Raw genomic sequence first — 24,795 nt, forward strand, 5'->3', positions numbered from 1 at the left:
AGAGATGCTTGTTAAAAGATTTTCCAGTAGCTCTATTTTGATTAAGTACCTCTATAGAAAGACCCAGAAATCTTATCAAACACACAAGGTGATGCTGATAAAACAGTCCATGGACAAGTATATGGGAATTGCTACATTGCCTCAAAGTTGCGAATACAATGAAACCTTTGTGGATATAATAAAACATTTTGCATCCTGGAAAAATTTGAGCAATATCATGGGAAACCCAGTAGGAAGGATGTTTAGGACACCTCTGAAATTATTTCAGAAAGTTACTATCATCCCTATCTTTTAAATAAATCTGGAGAATCCAGTTGCTGAAAAAGATAGCCAATTATAAAAAGAAGCCAATACTTCCTGGAGTCCCCAAGTCTAATCCCGAAGATGTCATATAGATGAGAGGGTGGTAATGGATCTTGGAGCCTCCTCAGAAATACTGAAAAGCCTGTAGAAGATGAAAGGGAGTTGGGGCCCATTGTGGTGGGAAAGGAAGGCCTAGAGTCATAGATGGACACTGATGGAGGTAAGGGGTAAAATGGAGGGGTGGTATCTCTGGTTCTGCCCTTGTCTACCCACATTAACCTTGGTGGATCACAGCCCACCCCAATTCAAGGGCCAACAGCAGGGCCAGCCCAACACCTGCCCATGGAGGTGGAGTAACATCAGGGAAGCTGATAACTATACATACAGATTGGCTTGCAACAATTCTTTTCTCTTCCTTCTACCCTGGGTGAAACCACAGAATATAGTAGTTCTTGAAAGGGATGGCAAATGCAGGCATACGGGGCATGTTTTCCTCATGAAAGACCCGAGTGGTTCTAGTGGAGCTCTGACTATAACATCAGGAGCTTTCTACCCTAAGACTCATCCACTCTCTTTCTTACCAGCCACCCCGAAAAAAAAAAATCAGAAGAATCACAATCCAAGTCTCAGGCTTTTGATCCTCCCTTTCAAGTATGAATTACAGCTGAAGATGCTGATACTCCCAAGTGAATATGAGATCATAGGGGAAAATATTACAGCATCTGAAGAGTGTAATTCCATAAAAGAACTTTCTTAGAAAACTGGACAATTTGTACTAGTGGAGCAAAATTAATAGATTTTTTAAAAAGTGAGAAACGTTAGGGGTGCCTGGGTCGCTCAGTCATTAAGCGGCTGCCTTCGGCTCAGGTCATGATCCCAGGGTCCTGGGATCGAGTCCCACATCGGGATCCCTGCTCGGCAGGAAGCCTGCTTCTCTCTCTCCCACTCCCCCTGCTTGTGTTCCCTCTCTCGCTGTGTCTCTCTCTCTCTCTGTCAAATAAATAAATAAAATCTTTTAAAAAAAAGTGAGAAATGTTAAATGAGTAAAAGAAATATCTCCAAAGAGATAAGGGAGAATATTAGTAATATGAAGCAAAAGGAAGCTGGAGAAACTGATTATGAAAAATATAGTGATTGAAATGAACTTAGTGGATGTGTTGGCTAAGATTGGATACCATCAAATAACAAATGAGCAAAGTAGAAATTGGTTAGGGAACACTCCTAAAAAGCATACAGAACCCTGATAACAAAACATGACGACATTACAAGAAAAGAGAGCTATAGACAAACATCCTTCATAAACATATATGAAATCTCCTAAAAAATATATTAGCTAATTGAATCCAGCTATATATAATATATATAATAAAAAAGTGAATAGTGAGATTGTAATATACAAAATCAATATAAAAAAACCATTGCATTGTTATAGGCTAGTGATGGAAAATCCAAAAATGAAATTAAATAATTTCTTTCAAAATCACATCAGAAAGAATAAAATACTGGCTAGCTCAGGCGGTAGAGCATGGGACTCTTGATCTTAGGGTCATGAGTTCAAACCCAACATTGGGTGTAGAGCTTACTTAATTAAAAAAAAAAAGAATAAAATACTTAGGAATACATTAAGCAAAAGACATGCAAAAACTTGTACACTGAAAACTACACAGCATTGTTAAGTGAAATTAAAGACAATCTAAATAACTGAGTGACATTCCATTTTCATAGATTGTAAGACACACTATTGTTAAGATGCTAATTCCTTTCAAGTGATCTATATATTCCACCCTATCCCTGTCAAAATCCCAGCAACCTCTTATGTATAAATTGATAAACTGATCCTAATATCTATATGGACATGCAAAAGACCCAGAATAGCCAACACAATTTCTAAAAAATTTTTTAGTACAGTTGACACACAATGTTACATTAGATTCCGGTGTACAACATAGTGATTCAACACCTCTATCTGTTATGCTATGATGACCAACACAATTTTGAAAAAGGACCAGTAGAGGAGGACTTAATTACCCAGTTTGAAAACTTACTATAAAATTACAATCGTCGAGAGAGTATGATGTTGGTGCAAAGATAGACATATAAATCAATGAAACAGAAAGTCCAGAAATAAACCCTTATATTTGTGATGACTTCATTTTTTTACAAAATATCAAGGCAATTCAAGGGGGAAGGATGATCTTTTCAACAAATGGTTCTTGGATAAGAAGAGATCCATATGTGAAAAATAAATCATTAATTTACTCTATAAAAAACTCAACATGGATCACAGCTCTAAATGTAAGAGCTAAACTAGAAAACTTCTAGAATATATAGGAGATAATCTTTGGTACATTGGGCTAGCCAAAAACTTTTTAGTGTGACACAAAAAGCAGAATTCATTTGAAAAACTCATAAACTGGACTTCACTGAAATATCACACTTGTGCTCTTTAAAAGACATAATTAGGAAAATTAAAAACAAGTCACATAGTGGGAGAATATATTTGCAAACCATACAAGGACTTGGTATTAATTATCTATTGCTGTGTAGCAACTGCCCCGAAACTTAGCAGTTTAATACAACAAATATTTATTATGTCACCCAATTTTTTAATATGAGGAGCAACTGTTGGCCAGAGCTGCAGCCATGTCAAGACTTGACGAGGACTAGAGAATCTGCTTCCAAGCTCACTCCCATGGCTGTTGACAGGCTTCAGCTCCTCGCTGGTTGTTGCCCAGTGTATTAGTTTGCTAGGGCTGCTATAAGAAAATAGGTCAAATGTGTGGCTTGAATAACAGAAACTTATTTTCTAACAGTTCTGCAGGCCAGAATTCCAAAATCAAGTGTTGGCAGGTTTGATTTCTTCTGAGGCCTCTCTCTTTGGCTTGCAGATGACCTCCTTCTTGCTATGTCTTCACGTGGTCTTTTCTCTGTGTGCACACATCCCTGATCTCTATTTGTGTCCAAATTTCCCCTTGTAGAAGTACACCAGACAGACTGAATTAGGGTCCACCTGAATGGCCTCATTTTAACTTAATCACCTTTTAAAGGCCCTATCTCCAAATACAGCCACATTTTGAGGTCCTAGGGATTAGGATTTCAACATATGAATTCTGGAGGGACACAGTTCAGCCTTATAATAGAGAGTTCAGCTCCCTGCTACATGAGCCCTCCTGGTAGGGCAACTCAGAACATGGCAGCTTGCTTCCCTCAGAGTAAGTGATCTGGGAGAGGAGTGAGAGAGCAATTGCCTGAAAGAGAAACCACAGCCATTTTTCAAACCTAATCTCAGGAGCAACACAATATACTTCTGCTGTATGCTATCAGTAACACAGGCCAATCTTGGATAATTTGGGAAAGTTTTATACATTGGCACGAATAGCAGGAGGTGGGAATCATTAAGGAACATCCTGATGGCTATCTACAAAAGATTTTTATCCATAACATGTGAAGAACTACTACAATTTGGTAATAAAAAACAAATAATTTAAAAGCAGATTTGAATATGTCACTAATCCAGATAGAGAACTGGCCAGTAAGCACATGAAAAAAATGCTCAGCATTATTAATCATTAAAGAAATGCAAATTAAATTCATAGTGAGATATCATTATCTATCCATAATCAAAAAGACTGACAATTAATACCAACTGTTGGCAGGGATGTAGAAAAACTGGAACCCTCATACACTGCCAGTGGGAATGTAAAATGGTATAGCTACTTTGGAAAACAGTTTGGCTCTTTCTTAAAAATTAAACTTATGATATGGTCTAGAAATTCCACTCCTAGGTACCTACTCAAGAGAAATGAGAATATACACACAAAGACTTGTATGGGAATGTGGAAGCAGAATTTTTCATAACACCAAACCTGGAAACAATCCAAATGCCCATCAGCTAATGAATGAGCAAAATGTGATATATCCATACAATGGAATATTATTCAGCAATAAAAAGGAATAAACTACTGAGACATGCTACAACATGGATGAACCTCAAAAACTTTAAGCTTAATGAAAGAGGCCAGACTCAAAAGACCACATATTATATTATTTCATATGAAATTTCCAGGAGGGGCAAATCTATAGGAATAGAAATTAGATCAATGGTTGCCTGGGGCTGGGGATGGGAACAGGGATTGACTGCAGATGGGAACAAGGGTATTGGATGGGAGTAGATGGAAATGTTCTAAACCTGGATTTCGGTGATGGTTGCAAAACTGTATAAAATTTCAAGTTTAAATTATTGAATTGTATATTTATTATAGACATATTTTATTTTATGTGAATTATACCTCAATGAAGCTATTAAAAAGATGCACACAATAAAACAATTCTACGTATTTCACAAAGACATATATATATATATATATGGAATCATATTAAATGTATAAGAGCGAAGGGAGGGTAATGATAGTGGAGATGTACAAATAGCAAAAATATTAAGGAAAGTGTTGTTGCACATGAGAAGAATGTGCCCAGAACTAGGAAATGTGATTATCTCAACTTTGTCCTCCATGAACTGAAAGAGAAAACAATTAAGCAAGCTATCATCAGCAGGACTCTCAAAATTACTGGTAGGATAAGGAAAATAATACTTATATTTGTAGAATGCTTTACTATTTACAAAGCTCTTTCACATACATTGTCTTATTTAATTCTCAAAACAGATCTGTGAAATACGTATAACTATCTCCATTTTACAGATAGATTGACTGAGACTCAGAGTGGTCACCTAGCTACTGGCAAAGGAGAGCTTTTCCCTACCTCCCCTACTTGGCTGATCCAATCAGATTCTTTTCCCCAAACATTTGGAATTAGACAATAGTGAGTCTCCATGATTATACAAGCACTGAGGATATATAAACCTTGGAGTTGTGGAATGGCAGTATTTTTTTTAACAAGGTACATGGAGAAGAGAGACAACTTGCCTACAAAGAAAGTAGGATGAAGCCAACTCAGTGACAAAAAGCCATGTGGCTAGAGGCACACATTCATACCGTGGTAGCCACAGAGATGTGCCGCCCAGATCTTCTCCAAAGAAGGACTTGCTACCTGGCCACAAAGAGTGCAGTCCAGCTGTCAGCTCCAGCTGCAGAGAAGCCTCTGGCCCAAGATCAAGCCGTTTCTGGGACAGCCTGTGTCAGATGACCTAGTGGGGCCAGATATAAAGTATGAGGCATTTCTGCCTGAAGTGGGACACTCTAAAGACAAATGCTTTCTCTGAGCTACCTGTCAGGTTGGCCAAGGCTGGTCTGACCTGCATCACAATTTAAATGCTTTCTCTGGCCGATCCTGCTTCCTCCCCTTTCTCTTCACAGGTATCGATCCCTAACAACTCCTATCAGTATCTGTTTCTGAATAGCCCCACCTGCAACACATCACAACACATACACAATAAAACTCAGACTTCCAGGCTTTCTGGTTCCTGGCTTTTGTGTGGACACAGTTGAAATTCCAACTCTTGGCCTTTATCTTAAACTAGCTCAAGTGCAAACAAAGGGCTTTGACCAGAATGTTAATTTTCTGTGTCAGGGCTGCCACTAAATAGCCATTTAATCTTGAACAAATCATTTTATTTCTCTGGGTCTTTGTTTTCTTACCTATTGAAGGGTCAGGAAAGGCCCTTATAATCTTCATTCTATAGTCAAGCAGACAGTTGACTACACAAAGAGCCTACTGAGCTGCTGAAATGATTTAACCATCCCTAAGATACACTTTTTCATGACATTTCAATCACAGCTAAGATGCTTTCCTAGGAAGCACTCCTAAGTTTCTGGCTGTTAAAATGAACTCCACTATGACTTTGACAAAGGGCCACTTCTCAAAGTGGTTAGGAGAGCTGCAGGGTGATGCCTAGGGCAGAGGCAGGAGACAGAAATGATAAGCACAATCCTATTGTGAAAGAGCTGGGCTTGTCCCTGTACTCCACCGAGGTGGAAAAGGGGGAGAAAGGAGTTTGAGGAACTGGATAGGAATTCAGCGACAGCTCCACATAACTTCTGCCTCCCTTTCTTTGTCCTTGTGCTATCTCCTTTCTTGCATACAATGCTGTGCTCTATACTCCAACACCCCAAATTTCCCTCTTTCAGGACTACTCAAGCCTCCCTTTTCCTTCAAAACTACCATTCAACAATATCACCACAACTTCCAGTATCTCCATTAAAACTACCATCCCACAGTGTGGATTGTTTAACTTAGGTAAATGATGAGCTGTGATGCCATCAATGAGCCTTACTGGTTTAACGATTTTTCCTCCAGTGACTGTTAAAAAAACACAGGTTACAAGAACAAATGACAAAAGTTTTAAAATCTTAGAGTCTTCATGCTTCTGGTGCCTGATCTGTAGTTCCAGAACTTTTCCCTTTCTTAAATGGAAATCTGGATGGTTTTGTTCTCTTGAGGATCAACACTCCCTCTTGTTGCTCCCATCTCACAAATCTTGTCTTTAGCAAAAACCACATGGATTCTTTCTACCATTTAGCCCCTTTCCCCCGTGTAAATATGTGATCTGGCCTGAAAATCCAATCAGGCTTTCTTTGACTCCACGGCAGCTAGCATCTCTAAGTATCTCCAAAAGAGACTATCCATATGATTCCTCTGGAAGCTTCTTTCTCACAACCCATAAGAAGATTGTACTGAACTCTCCCAATTTACTTCTGTGCTCCTTCCAGCACTACTTAATCCCTCGTGCCCCAACTGGGTTTCAAAATTTTCTCCCTCCCTCGCTCTGCTCACCCATTCAAAATTCCCATTCTTTGACCAACTTGCAAATGAGTGATAACAGTTAAATGCCCTGCATTGAGGAGATAATACAAAGCACCCTACAGCTGCTTTGAAGTCTTTGAAGACTCCTTTATACAGCAAGAAAAATGTATCTCCTGTGAAGTTTCCTTACACAGTGAGAAAAATACCTCACCTCGCAGACATGATGTGAAGATTAGGTGAAAGTGCCTAATGCCCCATATGTAATAATAATAATTTTGAAAAGTAATTGAGAGGGGGGCCTGGGTGGCTCAGTGGTTGAGCGTCTGCCTTTGGCTCACGTCATGATCCCAGGGTCCAGGGATTGAGCCCCGCATCGGGCTCCTGCTTGGCAGGAAGCCTGCTTCTCCCTCTCCCACTCCCCCTGCTTGTGTTCCCTCTCTTGCTGTCTCTCTTTGTCAAATAAATAAATAAAATCTTTTAAAAAAAGTAATTGAGATAGATAAAAGTGTGGTTTTTGTTTTTTGCATTTTTGTATTATTTTTTAGATCTTCTATTCCTGGGTATTGAAATTTTGGCCCAGTCTTTAGGGATACACACACACACACACACACACACACACACATTCTTTTTTTTCCTATTTATTTATTTTTCTTTGATGTTGTGTTCCATGAGTCATTGTTTACGTATAACACCCAGTGCTCCATTCAATACCTGCCCTCTTTAATACCCATCACCAGGCTAACCCATCCCCCCACCCCCCTCCCCTCTAGAACCATCTGTTTCTCAGAGTCCATAGTCTCCCATGGTTCGTCTCCCCCTCCAACTCCCCCCCCTTCATTTTTTCCTTCCTATGATCTTTTTTTTTTAACATATAATGTATTATTTGTTTCAGAGATACAGGTCTGTGATTCATCAGTCTTACACAATTCACAGCGCTCACCATAGCACATACCCTCCTCAATGTCTATCACCCAGCCACCCCATCCCTCCCACCCCCACCACTCCAGCAATGCTCGGTTTGTTTTAAAGAGAGAATCCTGTAGGATGCTGGGAATGGGAAACTAGCTGTTGTGGGCTCTTACTGACGGAACTTAAAGAATAAAAATTAATTCCTTCTTTCCTATCTGAAACCTCTCAGGATTCCCTGTGACAACAGCCACCATCTATTGAGTTTATTTCAGTAACTACTGGCTTATTTCCATGCATGACTCCATTTAATCTTCACAATAACAACACCATCGTCTCTAGTGCATAGGTGAAGAATGAAGCTTGCCGAGCCGTGGCATCAAGTGTTTCTTCCATTTTCATACAAGATAATACAGACCAGGGTGGGTCTTAACCGTTCCAAAACGGTCAGAGATTTGCCTCTCCCTGCTCCGCCCCGCAAGTCCACTCTTTACCGAGGAGTGTGGCCAAGCACGAATTGGGGGCGGGAAAAGCGGAGGGAGGCTGCCTCCCCCGGGGCAGGGTTTGACGAAGCCCCGCCCCAAAAGTGAGCTCACAAGGGCGTGGCCTCACGCCGATTCTCGCGTGTCTCTGGGCCCGGACTTGCCGCAGAGCCGTAAAGGGCTCTACGAGTCGTGAAGTGGCGAGGCGCGGAAGTGTTGCTTTACGACGATTTGGACGAAAGCTGCAGGCGGGTGTTTGCTACTTGCGGCTTTCGGTCCCGCACGTGGCAGCTGTCGGTGTTCCGACCCAGAAATCGTTCCTTTTGGCGTGGAGAAGCCACACTGAAGGACAGAGTGGCAGCGAAGGCCAGAGGTCGTGAGCTGATGGATACTGCTGTTGAAAATGAAGGGACGTTGGGAGGAGGTTTGCAGAGTGGAGCTGAGGGGGCGCGGCTAAGGCTCGAGTCCGGTAGGGAGAGAGTCCGGGGCACAGCAGGGACGGACGCTGGCAGTGTAGAAGCGGGGGATGGACAGGCAGGAATGGAGAAGACAGAGGATAGAGAAGGAAGTGGACAAACGGCAGAGGAGATGCGAGTGGACCTAACGGTTGTGAAACAAGAAATTATGGACTGGTCGGAAATGGAAGACGGGATGCTGGATGGCCGGTGGGTAAAGCAGGAGGTGAAGGATGGGCCTGAGGTGAAAGAGGAGAAACCAGGCACTTTGGAGGTGAAGCAGGAGATGAATAGTAGTTTTGTGGTAAAAGAAGAGAAAGTGAAGGTGAAGGAAGAGGTGATGGACTGGCTAGATGTGAAGGAAGAGAAGAAAGATAACTTGGAGATAAAAGAGGAGGTGTTTGTTGCTCAGAACATAAAAAAGGAGGAAATGATGGATGACGTTTGTGTAAAAGAAGAGAAGTATTTCCCAAAGGAAGAAGTGATGGATGATCCAAAGGTGAAAGAAGAGCCTCAGATAAATCCACCAGTGGGTTTCAAACGGAAACTGGCCATGTCAAGGTAGGACAGGGAGCAATTCATCGGGGAAATAAAGCTGTGGAGTCCTCTGTTGTCTGGATTGAAGGAAATCTAGCAGCCGGGTGTGGCATAATGATGGTGGAAAAATAAATGCAAACTTGGGTCCCTGGAGCGTGTGTGTTGGTGGTGGAGGGAGGGGGTAATTGGGAAGGCAGGGTTTTGTCAAAGGACAACAAATTCAGTGAAAATATGTCAGGCTGTTAGTGGCCAGTGGACAATGGCCAAGTAAGGAAGTGAAAATTCTGGGGACCAGAAAACCCTTGGACCAGATTCTGATTTGATCTAATATGCTCTTGACTCAGTATTCTTTAAAAAGAGGATAGACATAAGGAAAAGTCTAATAAAACTAACAATGACAACATGGATTAAGTTAAAATTAGACAAAAATGCACTTGAACTCACCCAGCTGTTTACTTTCTTTATGGATAGTATGCATATTTATTGCTTTATGTTTAATTTCCTTATAGTGTATGATCATGTGACAGCGTGGGATATAAGAGTAATCAGATTCTTGGGACTATTACTGTCTAGAACACAGTGGGCCAAATAGAAATGACTGTAGTTTGGTTGTCAGTATCCCAAGATCCTACAAGAGTAATTGGAGATAGATGATGGGTAATAGCATTTCAAGATTATTTTAATGCTAATTTTAAATTGGATGTGGAGATGAGAAAAGATACAGCTGATACTCTGTAAATTTGACCTGGTCTCATATTCTTTTTGTGGTATGTTTGCTTTAAGGTATGTAAACTCATGGATTGGACTTCTGGGTATAGGTGCACACACACACAATCTTTAGCAGACTGCCAGGAATTACAAGTTAAAATACTAATGAATAATCTCATTCTCTGATTGCAGTAGAAAAAGAAGTCAAAAGTGAGTTTTTTTTTTAATTTAATGTATGTTTGCTTAGATTATGTAGTACTAACAACGTTGTAAATGTAGTTGTCATTTGGAGACGGAGACAGTTTCCTGGAGGAGAATGTTCTAAGGATGTTTGACAGCTATCAAGTATTTTATCAGAGTAACTTCCATGTACTTTATTCACTGACTACATGTCTATAAATTGTGATGAGTAATTGACTCAGCATTAAAAATTTATAAGTCAGTAAGTAGAATTAATATTTGATAACTTAGTAAGTTTCTTGTGGGCTTTTGTAGGTGTGAAACTTGTGGTACAGAAGAAGCAAAGTACAAATGTCCACGTTGTATGCGATATTCCTGCAGGTATGTATGTAATTTCCTACCTTACCACCTCTGTCTGTACCTTTCTTACCTCAGAGTATAAAAGTACCACCTCATTTGTCTCTTCAGTTTGCCCTGTGTAAAGAAACACAAAGCAGAACTGACCTGTAATGGAGTCCGGGATAAGACTGCATATGTTTCCATACAACAGTTTACTGAAATGAATCTCCTAAGTGGTAAGTCATCTTATGCATAGCAGATTGATGCTTCCTGGCCATTGGCATATGTCAGTTTATTTTTCTATTTTGAAATTTTTAGATTATCGGTTTTTGGAAGATGTGGCAAGAACGGCAGACCACATTTCTAGAGATGCTTTCTTAAAAAGACCAATAAGCAATAAACATGTAAGTATTTCATCTCTTCCAGTTAGAATTCTTTTAATCAGTTAGATTCATTTTTTTCACCTAATAAATGTAGTAAGTGGCTATTGTGATCCAGACCTATTCCAATTACCAGGGATACATCAGTGACCAAAACAAAGTTCTTCCCCTCATGGACCTTGTATTTTGTGGGGAAAGACAGGAGATGAGTAGAGGAACAAATATAATTTCAGATAGAGTTAAGTGCATGTAGAAAGTAAAGCACAGGAGATAAAAGGAAATGAAAATGGTGTTTTTTGGGAGGAGGTCGTGACTATTTTTAATACGGTAGTCAGGAGTGGCTTCTCTGAGAGATGACATTTAAGCAGTGATCTGAATGATGAGAAAGAGGCAGCCGCGTGAACCTTTGGAGGAAGACTATTCCAGGTAGTGACAAAAGCGTAAGTAAGACTGAGTTAGGAATGAGGTTGGTGTATTTGAGGATTAAAATGGGGACGGGGTGACTGAAGCATAGGTGAGTAAGGAGAATGTTGAACATGAGTTTAGAGAAACTGGTGAGGGCTCCTAATATATTCTAAGTGAAAATAGAAGCCATGGGAGGGTTTTGAGCATGTTTGCTTTTTGAAGGATCACTCTTGCTGCTGTCTGAAAAATGAGCTTTAGTAGGCAAGAATGGAAGATTGAAAGCAGGGAGTCTAGTTATAAAGCTGTTGCTGTTGAGGTGAAAGATGATGGTGGCTTGGATAATGCTGTTAAATTATTGGGAAGTGTTCAGATTCTAATTTTGAAGGAAGAACTAACGGCTTTCTCTTCTACTACACCTAATTTTCATACTTTTTCATCCCTTTTGCATTCCTTAAGCTAAGCATGCAAATTAAAGCTTATGTATTTGAAATATTTGCAACTGCTATTCTAGAAATTTTAATAGTGTTATTAAATCATGTCATAGAATTATGTTCCTTTTTCAAAGACCATTTTGGCTTTGGAGTTGCAGCATTTTAGCACTTTTAAAACACCTTATTGTTATTACTGGTACAGCCTTGACATTTCATATTTCTGAAAGAAAAATTATGCATCATGTTTTTCTAAAATTCTGCTTAAAAGATAAATTACTTTTTAAATTTTTTGTTTTTATCATAAAGAATTGCATGCATATTAAAAAAACATAAAATACAAATACACTGTTTAATGAATAACTAAAAAGTGAACATCCATGTAACTACCACCCAGGTCCAGAATTAGAACATTACCAACTTCTCAAAAATTCCCTGCCACTCCCTTGTGCCATTCCCTGATCCATTCTTTCTTCTGAATAGTTTTCTAGTTTAGGACCATATCATCATTTATTTATCCATTCTGTTCATGGACTCCGAGTTTTCTATTATAACATGGACTCCAGGTTTTCTGTAATAACAACAACAACAAAAAAAACCGTAACAGTGTTGCTGAGCACTTTTGTTTATGAATTGTGGTTTATGTACGTACCTGTTTTTTTCTAGGGTTTATACCTGGGAATGGAATTACTCTGTTGTGGGTGCGCACATCTTCAGTTTTACTAGATGTAACCAAAACATTTTCCGAAGTGGTTATACCAGTTTAGACTCCCAGTGTTGTGTGTACCTGTTGTCACATCCTCTCCAATATTTGATTTGATCAGAGTTTTAAAATTTTTGCGATTTGATGGCTTTGTAATTTTATCGGGGTTTTTAATTTGTAGTTCTCTGATTTCTAATGAGATTGAGCATTCTTTCAAATATTTCATTGGCCATTTGGATTTCATTTTGTAGAATGCCTGGTCAGGTCTCTTGCTCATCTTTTTATTGGTCAACTTTCTTTTTCTTACTGGTTTGTAGGAATTCCTTGTATTTCTTGGATGTCTGTTGGTTATTTATAAATACCTTTTTCCATTCTGTGGCTTTTCACTCTCTATAATATCTTTGATGAACAGATCTTAACCTTAATGTAGTCAAATTTATCATGTTTCCTTTATAATTAGTAGTTTTATATGTTTATAAAGAAACTCTTTCTTACTTAAGCGGTTCTCCCATAGTTATTTTCTAAAAGCTTTATTTATAGTGTTGCATCTCACATTTATATCTGTAAACTACCTGGGATTAATTTTTGTGTATCATGTGAAGTGGAGATCCCATTTAATTTTCCATGTGGATAACCCACTTTCTTAGCACCATTTATTGAAAAGTTCATTCTCTCCCTACTGCTCTGCAGGACTGCCTTTGTCATATATCAAGCATCCATGTTTGCTTGGGTCAGTTTCTGGCCTATCTGTTGTATTCTGTTGGCCTACTTGTCTATCCACACCAATACTACACTGTCTCAATTTTAATTTTTTACTGCAACTCACTACCTCCTAGAGTAATTCCACTGACTTTGTTCATTTTCTGGAGTATGGCTATCCTCTAGTTACGGGTATGGCTCCTTGTAATTCTCTACAAATATGATGAATCAGCCTACTGATTCTACATTCCCCTTTCCCCACCTGGGAAATTTAACTGGGGTTGCATTTGTTTTATGGAGTAACTTGGGTGATTGGACTTCTTCACAGCATTAAATCTTTTAAATCTCTGCATTTATTTAATATTTTTAATACCTATAATTTTCTCTGTAAAGATCTGATATATTTTTTGTTGGATTTATTCCTGGGCACTTTAGAGGCACTTGGGTGGCTCAGTCGGTTAAGTGTCTGACTCTTGATTTCGGCTTAGGTCATGATCTCAGGGTCCTGGGATCAAGCCCCACATCAGGCTCTGTGCTCAGCATGGAATCTGCTTCTCCCTCTCCCTCTGCTCCTCCCCTGCTCTCTTTCCCTGTCTCTCTCAAATAAATAAATAAATAATTTTTTTTAAAAGATTTGTTACTAGGCACTTTATTTTTTCATGCTTTTTAAAATAGTATTTCTTTTTTATTTTTAATCTCTTTGCTGGTATTGAAGAATGTAATTTTTGTTATTTATTTTATGGCATTATAATCTGCATTTTATAGAAATAAAATCTATACTTGTGCCTTATCTATCGATTCCTTGAGATTTTCTCTATAAACGATTCATCCCAATTTGTTTTTATCTTTCTCTCCTTATTCTTCTCTTTTTCTTATTGGAATAGCTAGGACTTCCCATTCATTGTCAAGTACTAATGACGATAGTAGATATTTATGTTGTAAGTCCCACGTCCTCCCTAGGTTTGATTTGCTAGATGGATTCACATGATTCAATATACAGTTGTACTCAAGGCTAAAAATTGTTACAGTGAAAGAATATAGAGCAAAATTAGCAAAAAGAAAAGGAGCAAAATCTGAAGGAATCCAGTTGCAAGCTTCCAAGAATCCTCTCCATCTGGAGTCACACAGTATGCAGTTAATTCCTGTCAGTGAGTTGTGATAACACTTGTGAAGTATTGTCTACTAGGCAAGCTCATTAGAAATGCACTACCCAAGGTTTTTATTGGAGCTGGTCACAGAGGCACCCTCCCTCTGCCTAGCAAGTGCCAAATTCCAGACTCCCAGAAGGAAAGCAAATAAAACCATGTTGTTTATACAAACAATTCAGGCACAGTGAACCACACTTACTGTTTTAGGAAAAGTCAGTGTAGGGAACCATTTACAATCATTCAAATTTCCAGGCACCGGCCAAGGGACAGCCTTGCAAGCAAAACCACCTAAAGATAACAGTCTCAGGCCTGCTATGTTAACTCTTCTGTACATTTTTGTTTTATAAGTCCTGATTATAGAAGGAAAACCTCCAAGATTGCACCATGATGTTTGCTCTTAAATTTTTTCTAGATTAAATGTGATGTCTAGATTATAGAGGTTCTAGTCCTAGTTTGCTATCAGATTTTATTATGAAGGGTGGTTATATTTTATCAAGTGCTTTTTCTGTATTTGATTATTTCATTTTTGTTCTTTTAATCTATAATTTTCTAATATGAGCAATCTTTTAATTCGTTTTCTATTTTAAGCTAAATTTGCATGGTGTGTTATTATCATATCATGCTTTTTATACTCTGCAGAATTCATGTGAATTATATGGGTGTGTTCACCTTATCCATGCTCTCATTTTGTATTTCTCTTCATGAGTGAGATTAACCTTTAATTTTCCTTTTTGGTATTTTCAGGTTTCCATATCAAAATAATTCCAGTTTCATAAAATTATTTGGGAATGTTCCCATTTTATTCTTGGATGCATTCACTAATATTGGAATTACTTCTTCCTTGGGAGTTTGGTAAAATTATTAAGGAACCAGTATGGGCTTAGAGTTTGGGCCACTGAGGTATAGTCTTTACTGTTTGTGGGATTCTGCAGGTTTTCTCTGTCTTCTTGAGTTAATGTTACTAGATTACATTTTTCTAAGAATTTGTCCATTTGACCTAAGTTTTCAAGTTTATTGACATAAAGTTCTTCATGAACCTCTCCTTTACAGCTCTATAGGAATTGTAGTAATTTCATTTGTGATATTGGTTACTTATGTCTTTTTTTCTTAGATCAGTTGCTATTATGTGTTTTCTCTGTTTTCTTAATGCAACTTTTATTAATCTTTCTTTTTTATGTTCAGCTTAATTGCACTGCGGTCAGAGAACATTCCTTTAAAATACATCAGTACTTGTGTTTGTGGCCCAGTATATGGTCAGATTTTGTAATGTTCTCTGTTTGCTTGAAAAAAAGAATATTCTGCAGTTGCTTAATATAGTACTCTATATACCTGTTATAGGTCAGGTTTATTAATTATGTTCAAATTGTTTATATTTACTGACTTTTTTTGTGTATGTGTTTCTTCTGTAACTTTCAAAAAGAAGTATGTTAACATTTCCCAGTAGATAAACAGACCTGTTTGATTTGTTTCCCCTTGTGGTTCAGTTTGTTTTGCTTTATATGTTTTAAGGCTAAATTATTAAATGCCTGCCTCAGGAAATACATCTTCTTGGTGTATTTATCCTTTGGCATTATGAGGTGACCCTCTTTGTCTCTAGCTTTTTGTGTGCTTTGACCAACACTTATAAAGTATTACTTCTATCAGTCTTTGTTTGGTATTTGCATGGTCTCTTTTTTCCTTACTTAAGGCCTTTCTGTGTCCTTATGTTCTGATATTTCCATTTCTTCCATGTGATAGTCTGTAACTTTTAACTAAATCATTAAGTTTATTTACATTTTAATAAAATTACCTATATATTTGACTTTAAATGTGTCGCATTATTTTTGCTATTTGTACCAGTTTTTTTTTTCTTCTTATCTTTTGGACTTTTTTATTTTTAGTTATTTGATTTTTTTCTCTTTATCAGTTTAGAAGTTATACACCCTTTTTCTGTCCTTCCATTGGTTAAGCTAGACATTACAACATGCATGCTTAATTTGCCAGTATCTAAAGTTAAGTAGTACCCGAACCCTGTGCCTAAACAACGCAAAAGACCTTAGAACAGGAGTTGGCAAACTTTTTCTGTAAAGGGTCAAATAGTCAATTTTTTTTCCAGGCCATATGGTCATAAACAACATATAAATGAATGGGTGGGGCTGCATTCCAACATAATTTGTTTATAAAGGTAAGTAGCAGGCAATAACAGTTTACCAGCAGTTACCTTAAATTCCATTTAACGTTATTTGAGAGAGAGCGCGCACAACCAGGGGGAGGAACAAAGGGAGTGGGAGAAGCAGAGTCCCCATTGAGTGTGGAGCCGGACACCAGGCTGGATCATGACCTGAGCCCAAGTCAGACAACCCACTGAGCCACCCAGGCGCCCCTTGAGTTTATCTTTATATAGCCCACTTTCTTTGCTCTTTATTCCTTCTGTCATCATCTTAAATCTTATATCTGAAAGATCACTTTTTTCCTGCTTCAAGTACATCCTTCAGAATTTCCTTTAGAGAGGGTTTGCTCTTTTGCCATGTCTTGGGTTCCTCTGTCGGGTTTTTGGGTTTTTTTGTTTGGTTGGGTTTTTTTGAATTTCTATTTATTTGCCATTCTTCATTTTGAAATGATTTTTCTGTATGGAATTCTGGTTTAGAATTAGTGTTCCAGTGCCTTAACGGCTTCCATTGTTATTGTTGCAGTCACCTGGAATTTTAACTGCCCCCCCTTTTTTTTTGATAATAAAAAGGGTTGGTTTTTTTTCATTCAATCAGGATCATTTTTATATTTTTTCAGTCAGTATATATTTGAATATATTTAGGTAAAAATTTTTTTTTCAGATTTATTTTTTTTTAAATTTTGTTTTATTTTATATTAATCACCATACATTACATCATTAGTTTTTGATATAGTGTTCCATGATTCATTGCTTGCGTATAACACCCAGTGCTCCATTCAATACGTGCCCTCTTTAATACCCATCACCACGCTAGCCCATCCCCCACCCCCTCCCCTCTAGAACCCTCAATTTGTTTCTCAGAGTCCATAGTCTCTTATGGTTCGTCTCCCCCTCCGATTTCCCCCCTTTCATTTTTCCCTTCCTACTGTCTTCTTTTTTTTTTTTTTTAACATACAATGTATTATTTGTTTTAGAGGTACAGGTCAGTGATTCATCAGTCTTACACAATTCACAGCGCTCACCCTAGCACATACCCTCCCCAATGTCTATCACCCAGCCACCCCATCCCTCCCACCCCCCACCACTCAGCAACCCTCATTTTGTTTCCTGAGATTAAGAATTCCTCATATCAGTGAGATCATATGATACATGTCTTTCTCTGATTGACTTATTTCGCTTAGCGTAATACCCTCTAGTTCCATCCACGTCGTTGCAAATGGCAAGATTTTGGGGTTTTTTTGATGGCTGCATAGTATTCCATTTGTGTGTGTGTGTGTGTGTGTGTGTGTGTGTGTGTGTGTGTGTATACACACCACACCTTCTTTATCCATTCATCTGTTGATGGACATCTTGGCTCTTTCCATAGTTTGGCTGTTGTGGACACTGCTGCTATAAACACTGGGGTGCATGTACCCCTTTGGATCACTACATTTGTATCTTTTGGGTAAATACCCAGTAGTGCAATTGCTGGGTTGTGGGGTAGCTCTATTTTCAACTTTGTGAGGAACCTCCGTACTCTTCCAGAGTGGCTGCACCAGCTTGCATTCCCACCAACAGTGTAGGAGGGTTCCCCTTTCTCCACATCCCCGCCAACATCTTTGTTTCCTAACTTGTTAATTTTAGCCATTCTGACTGGTGTGAGGTGGTATCTCATTGAGGTTTTGATTTGGATTTCCCTGATGCCGAGCGATGTTGAGCACTTTTTCATGTGTCTGTTGGCCATTTGGATGTCTTCTGTGGAAAAATGTCTGTTCATGTCTTCCACCCATTTCTTGATTGGATTATTCTTTGGGTGTTGAGTTTGATAAGTTCTTTATAGATTTTGGATACTAGTCCTTTATCTGATATGTCATTTGCAAATATCTTCTCCCATTCTGTCGGTTGTCTTTTGGTTTTGTTGACTGTTTCCTTTGCTGTGCAAAAGCTTTTTATCTTGAAGTCCCAATAGTTCATTTTTGCCCTTGCTTCCCTTGCCTTTGGCGATGTTTCTAGGAAGAAGTTGCTGCGGCTGAGGTCGAAGAGGTTGCTGCCTGTGTTCTCCTCTAGGATGTTGATGGACTCCTGTCTCACATTTAGGTCTTTCAGCCATTTTGAGTTTGTTTTTGTGTGTGTTGTAAGGAAATGGTCCAGTTTCATTCTTCTGCATGTGGCTGTCCAATTTTCCCAACACCATTTGTTGAAGAGACTGTCTTTTTTCCATTGGACATTCTTTCCTGCTTTGTCGAAGATGAGTTGACCATAGAGTTGAGGGTCCATATCTGGGCTCTCTATTCTGTTCCATTGATCTATGTGTCTGTTTTTGTGCCAGTGCCATACTATACTGTCTTGATGATGACAGCTTTGTAATAGAGCTTGAAGTCTGGAATTGTGATGCCACCAGCTTTGTTTTTCTTTTTCAACATTCCTCTAGCTATTTGGGGTCTTTTCTGATTCCATACAAATTTTGGGATTATTTGTTCCATTTCTTTGAAAAAAGTTGATGGTATTTTGATAGGGATTGCATTGAATGTGTAGATTGCTCGAGGTAGCCATGACATCTTCACAATATTTGTTCTTCCAATCCATGAGCATGGAACGTTTTTCCATTTCTTTGTGTCTTCCTCAATTTGTTTCATGAGTATTCTATAGTTTTCTGCGTACAGATTCTTTGCCTCTTTGGTTAGATTTATTCCTAGGTATTTTATGGTTTTGGGTGCAATTGTAAATGGGATCGACGCCTTAATTTCTCTTTCTTCTGTCTTGTTGGTGTATAGAAATGCCACTGATTTCTGTGCTTTGATTTTATATCCTACCACTTTACTGAATTCCTGTATGAGTTCTAGCAGTTTTGGTGTGGAGTCTTTTGGGTTTTCCACATGAAGTATCATATCATCTGCAAAGAGTGAGAGTTTGACCCCTTCTTTGCCTATTTGGATGCCTTTTATTTCTTTTTCTGGTCTGATTGCTGTGGCTAGGTCTTTTAGTACTCTGTTGAATAGCAGTGGTGATAGTGGGCATCCCTGCTGTGTTCCTGACCTTAGGGGGAAAGCTCTCAGTTTTTCCCCATTGAGAATGATATTCGCTGTGGGTTTTTCATCGGTGGCTTTTACGATACTGAAGTATGTACCCTCTATCCCTACACTCTGAAGAGTTTTAATCAAGAAAGGATGCTGTACTTTGTCAAATGCTTTTTCTGCATCTATTGAGAGGATCATATGGTTCTTGTTCTTTCTTTTATTAATGTATTGTATCACATTGATTGATTTACGGATGTTGAACCAACCTTGCAGCCCAGGAATAAGTCCCACTTGGTCTTTAATTGCTTTTAAAATCTTTTAATCTGGCTGCATTTTTTTCTCTTTGGTATTCTGTATTTGTGCTATAATACGAAAATGCAAATTTCTTTTTTTCATCTTAACTTGAGAATTGTTAGATTTCTTGAATCTGTGGCATATCTTCCATCGGTTCTGGGATATTTTCAGCCCATTTCTATTAAAAGATTACCTCTGCCTTATTCCTTCTCTTCTAAAACTACCATTGAAAGTGAGTTAAGTCTTCTCCCCATATCTTACCTACCTTTTAACGTCTCTAATTTTTTAAATCTTTTTTGTCTCTGTAATATATTCTGGAAATGTTCTAGTTTTATTTAGTTCTTTGAAAAAATCTCCTGAGTCAGTTTTTATAGTTTCTCTTCACTGCACGTATTTTCAAGCTGTTATGTTTTTAAATTTTGCAGAGCTGTTCTACAGTCTGTGTATGATCCTTTTAGTGTCTGAATATATGGGGAATTCTCAGTTACCTCTTTTTTCTCTTTCGGTTCTTGCCCACTGACCTTTGTTTTCTTGCATTATTTATGCTTCTTTATTTTTTATTGAATACTCCTTTTTTTTCTTAAATTATTTGTGAGAACTTTTTGAAGAGTAGGACGCAGACCTTCTTTTATTCTGCCAGGTACTGGGGAATATTGCAAATCTGGACCTATCTTAAACCAAGTTGAAAGTTTAAGATTCCCTTGACTACACAAGCAAGGCAAATCATTTCAAATCTTAGCAAGAGCTGGCCCATGGCCACAGGTTCTGATGAATTGTTTTTCCTTTTTCCCCTCTGTTCCAGTCATTCCAATATAAATTTCCTCGCATGCTCTGGGGACAGGGTTTATTTCTGGTTCATCCTTATCTTTATTGCCTAATAGGCATATTCTGTTACTGAGGTTCATTTGAGGAGGAGTTCCTAGAAGATTACAGGATCTTAACTCTAACCCTCTTACTGAGAAGGCTGTTGAAAGGGAAAGCCTATATTTGCCAGAATTTGCAAAAGTGGCTTTTGCTTTTCACTAAATAATGGCTTGTATTTTCCTGGTTTTTTTTTTTTCAGCTCTTCAATGCTTTTAAGGTGATTTTTAAATATATTTTATTTCATGTATTTATTTCCTCCATTATCTGTAATGCTTAGATGTTTTCATTGGGAGGATTGGTCCTTATAATCATTGCCATTACTGAAACCAAAGTCCCATGAGTTATAAAATTGCATGTAATTTCTTAAATTATTTCCCTTCTTAATAAATGATAACTGACTCTTCCTTTCCCTTGGCTTATGATTTAATTGTCTAACTCTTTGCATTGCAAATTCTAGATTCCCATTCACTTAACCAAAAACATGCATTTATACTTTGCCATTTGAGAGATCAAGGAAGAAGTCTTGATGATACTACTTCCTTCACTACTCTCTGGAGTTGACTAGTTCAGCTCAGCCAACGCAGATGGTCAGTGGAGTAACACATTTCAGAGCCAGATTATTCACATATCCCATTTTGTATATTCTACAGCAGTGACTTCTTTAAGTTGGGCCTTGTACTAGGCAATGCCATGGTCCCCTCCCGAGTGTAACTACCTGTCTAATAATCAGAGCAGGCATGTATACAGCTACGTATGGTATAAACCCTTCAGTAAAAGAAAAGGCACGGTACAGGTAGCCCCTGTGAATTGCCAGATGACCTATATTTTTAAAAATCCCATTACATCCTTCTTTTGGCGTATAGAATGTACGGTTAAAAACACAGGCTCTAGAATTAGATATACCTGAGTATACCCAGGCTCACTCTCTCAGGAAATAGCTATATAATGTTGGCATCTCATTAACTTTCGTTCCTGGATTGGGGGTAGTAATAGTGCCTATCTGATAGTATTGTGAGGATTAAATGAGATATTGCTGTTTAGTGCAGTCTGTGAAACATAAATACCCAATAAATCTTAACTGTTATATTTTGAACATTGTTTTTTCACTTCTGAAACTTAAGGCATTTTAAAATTAGTCTATTTATTTATTTTTGGTTATTAGATGTACTTTATGAAAAATCGTGCCAGAAGACAAGGTATTAACTTAAAGCTTCTACCCAATGGATTCACCAAGAGAAAAGAAAATTCAACATTTTTTGATAAGAAGTAAGTTTCTAACTGCATTCTTAGTATATTGGGTATTCTGATTTGATCAGGAACATCTTTTAAGGTTTGGTTTGCTATAGAGCATAGTTACTCAAAGTGTGGTCTGTAAGCTTTTTGTTATTGGTCTATGCCAAGATAATTGCACAATTTGAAAATAAGCACTTATGGGCACCTGGGTGGCTCAGTTGGTTAAGGAACTGCCTTCGGCTCAGGTCATGATCCTGGAGTCCTGGGATGGAATCCCACATCGGGCTCAAGTCTGCTTCTCCCTCTGACTCTACTCGGGCTCGAGTCTGCTTCTCCCTCTGACTCTACCCCCTCTTGTGCACTCTCTCTCACTCTTTCTCTCTCAAATAAGTAAATAAAATCTTTAAAAAAAAAAAAAGAAAAGCATTTAGAAACTTAAACCAATTTTACGTCATGTGACTAATAAAAATTTGGGCTTATGGTATGTGTGTGTATATATGTATATCTGAAACCTAAGGTACCATGGAAGTATTTCAGAGGTTACAAGGACAAAATGGTAAATTAAAGCAGGACCCCTGTACAATTTTTACTGGAGCAATTTGGTTTTTATATCGCTTCCACTTTGGGGTTCCAGTAAGATTCACTTGAAAGCCAATGTTGGAAAAGAGAGGTTTGGAAAACATTTATTCTATAGTAAATCTGTGAGTACGGATAATACAGTAGAGATTAGTCTGCTGCTTTCTGTCAGTGCTAGGTCTAAAAGGTCCCATTAGTACAGAGGAGAACGGGATCCCAAAATACTGTAAGCCCACTAAATTATTAGGTAATACTTTTCAAACGTCAAGATTCTGGATTTAGAGTAAAAAATCCTGAGTGAGTTTTACCTTTTTCAGCCTCGTAGTAACTGCAAGGCCTTCAGCAGATTACTTTCTCTGGGTCTCATCTGTATGATGTGGGGGTTGTAGTAGGTAAACTAAGGTTCCCTCCCAGTTCTGTTGCTTCATAAACTGAAAAGGCAAAACCATCAGAATAATCATTATTCCAATAAACTTTCCACCTTTTCAAAAGAAGTTATATTAGAAGATAGTGTTATCCATTTATTTTATATGTTTCAAGACAAGTATTTGTAAAAGTGGTTTTCCTTTTTCTTGGGTAGCTTTCAGAAATAAAGTAGTGTTTTCATTTATCAAATATGAGATGATTCCAGTGTGCATTTTGAAACCGACATATTTAGAAATTGACATAATTTATTTGAAATTTAAGGTAACTGGTTTGTGTCTTCTCAAATATAAAATGTATTCCTGTGTTATGAAGGAAACCATTCAGATTACCATCAGAGCTTAGTTCTTAGTACTAAAAAGCATATACCCTCAAATGTAAAATTTTGGGGTCTCTAGATACATGAATGTATGTAGGAAGTTTTTGTTTTGTTTTGTTTCCAAAAATAAACATTCAGTATATTTCTTTTTTTTTTTTTTAAGGTTTTATTTATTTATTTTTTTGACAGAGAGACAGCGAGAGTGGGAACACAAGCAGGGGGAGTGGGAGAGGGAGAAGCAGGCTCCCCACTGAGCAGGGAGCCCAATGTGGGGCTCGATCCCAGGACCCTGGGATCATGACCTGAGCCGAAGGCAGATGCTTAATGACTGAGCCACCCAGGCACCCCTAACTTTCAGTATATTTCTTGGGTTTAGAACCCAAATTTATAGTTGGTTATTTTGGAACACCTCAGATCTCTGAAGTAGCAAATTGGACTCCTTTTACATTATGCCTTTTGCTCATAAATTTATAGTTATTTGGAGTTGGTTTTCTTAAAATTTTTTAGTGTTTTCACATGGGAGATTAGCAGCATAGTTCATAATAGGCTTTATAGTCAATTTCTTTGCTGTTTTCACATCTGTAAAATGGAGCTGATGATAGTTATTATGTAGAGTTGTGACCTTTTTTTTTTAAGACTATTTATTTGAGATCGGGAGAGAAAGCACACAGGCGCGGGGAGGGGCAATGGGAGAGGGAGAAGAAGACTCCCCACTGAGCAGGGTGACCAGTGCGGGGCTCAGTCCCAGGACCTGGGGATCATGACCTGAGCCAGAGGCAAACGCTTAACTGACTGAGCCACCCAAGCTCCCTGAGTTGTGACCTTTAATGTATTAATTTACCTAATCACTAACTGGAGTGTAGGAAGGAATCAGTGTATGTAGCAACTGTAAAAAATAATATAGCCTCATCATGAAAAAGTTTAAAGGAAAAATAGCACCTATAATTCCATTATGTAGAGATGACCACTGATAACGCTTCATGTTTCCTTCAATCATGTTTTCTTCTTTTTTCCATTAATAAAATAAAACAATATTGAATACATAGGAGTATACAAAGTTACATGACTCTTTTTAAGTTAAACATTACTAAATTTTTATAAATAAAAGAATACTTTTTTCTGCAGCTAGGAGCTCTTTTCTTGTTAATGCAAATCTGCCTTATTTCTAAGTAGTATATTCCAGCTATGGCTGCTGTATTTTAATTTATTTAATTATTCCCATATTCATGAACATTTAGCTTATTTTAGTTTCTAATTATTAGAAATGATGCCATAATAAACATTACATTAAATAATAATTCTTGAAGAAATTGTTTTGTGTGTTTACATGACTTTTTCTGTACAATCAGTCCCTAGAAAGTAGACTTACTGGATCAGAGAATACAGAGATTACATCTAATTATTGGAAAGGGTGAGCTCTTGAATTTTTTTTTTTTAAGATGGGCCTGTTTATAGCTCATCTTACTCTGTTCCATACATAGAGAATATTTTCACCAGTCTGTTTATCCTTTAATTTGGTCTTACAATCATTTTTGATGCATTTTAAATAGTTGTAAAAAGTCTCTA

The 24,795-nt window shown here is 37.9% G+C and overlaps 1 protein-coding gene across 2 annotated transcripts in view; it reads left to right on the forward strand.

Moving 5' to 3' along the window:
- Positions 1-8,608: 8,608 nt before the first annotated feature.
- ZNHIT6 (zinc finger HIT-type containing 6) overlaps positions 8,609-24,795 on the forward strand; it is a 61,005-nt gene continuing 44,818 nt past the window's right edge. For both annotated transcript variants that reach the window (XM_028102416.2, XM_028102417.2), the window contains exons 1-5: positions 8,609-9,409; positions 10,589-10,654; positions 10,742-10,848; positions 10,931-11,016; positions 21,841-21,944. In XM_028102416.2, coding sequence (XP_027958217.1) covers positions 8,778-9,409; positions 10,589-10,654; positions 10,742-10,848; positions 10,931-11,016; positions 21,841-21,944 — 995 coding nt within the window. In that variant the 5' untranslated portion in view covers positions 8,609-8,777. The remainder of the gene's footprint in view (positions 9,410-10,588; positions 10,655-10,741; positions 10,849-10,930; positions 11,017-21,840; positions 21,945-24,795) is intronic.

This window comes from Eumetopias jubatus, unplaced genomic scaffold, assembly GCF_037043125.1.
Source record: "Eumetopias jubatus isolate StellerSeaLion01/CBP00866 unplaced genomic scaffold, mEumJub1_p1.0 scaffold_4, whole genome shotgun sequence".
NCBI lineage: Eukaryota > Metazoa > Chordata > Mammalia > Carnivora > Otariidae > Eumetopias > Eumetopias jubatus.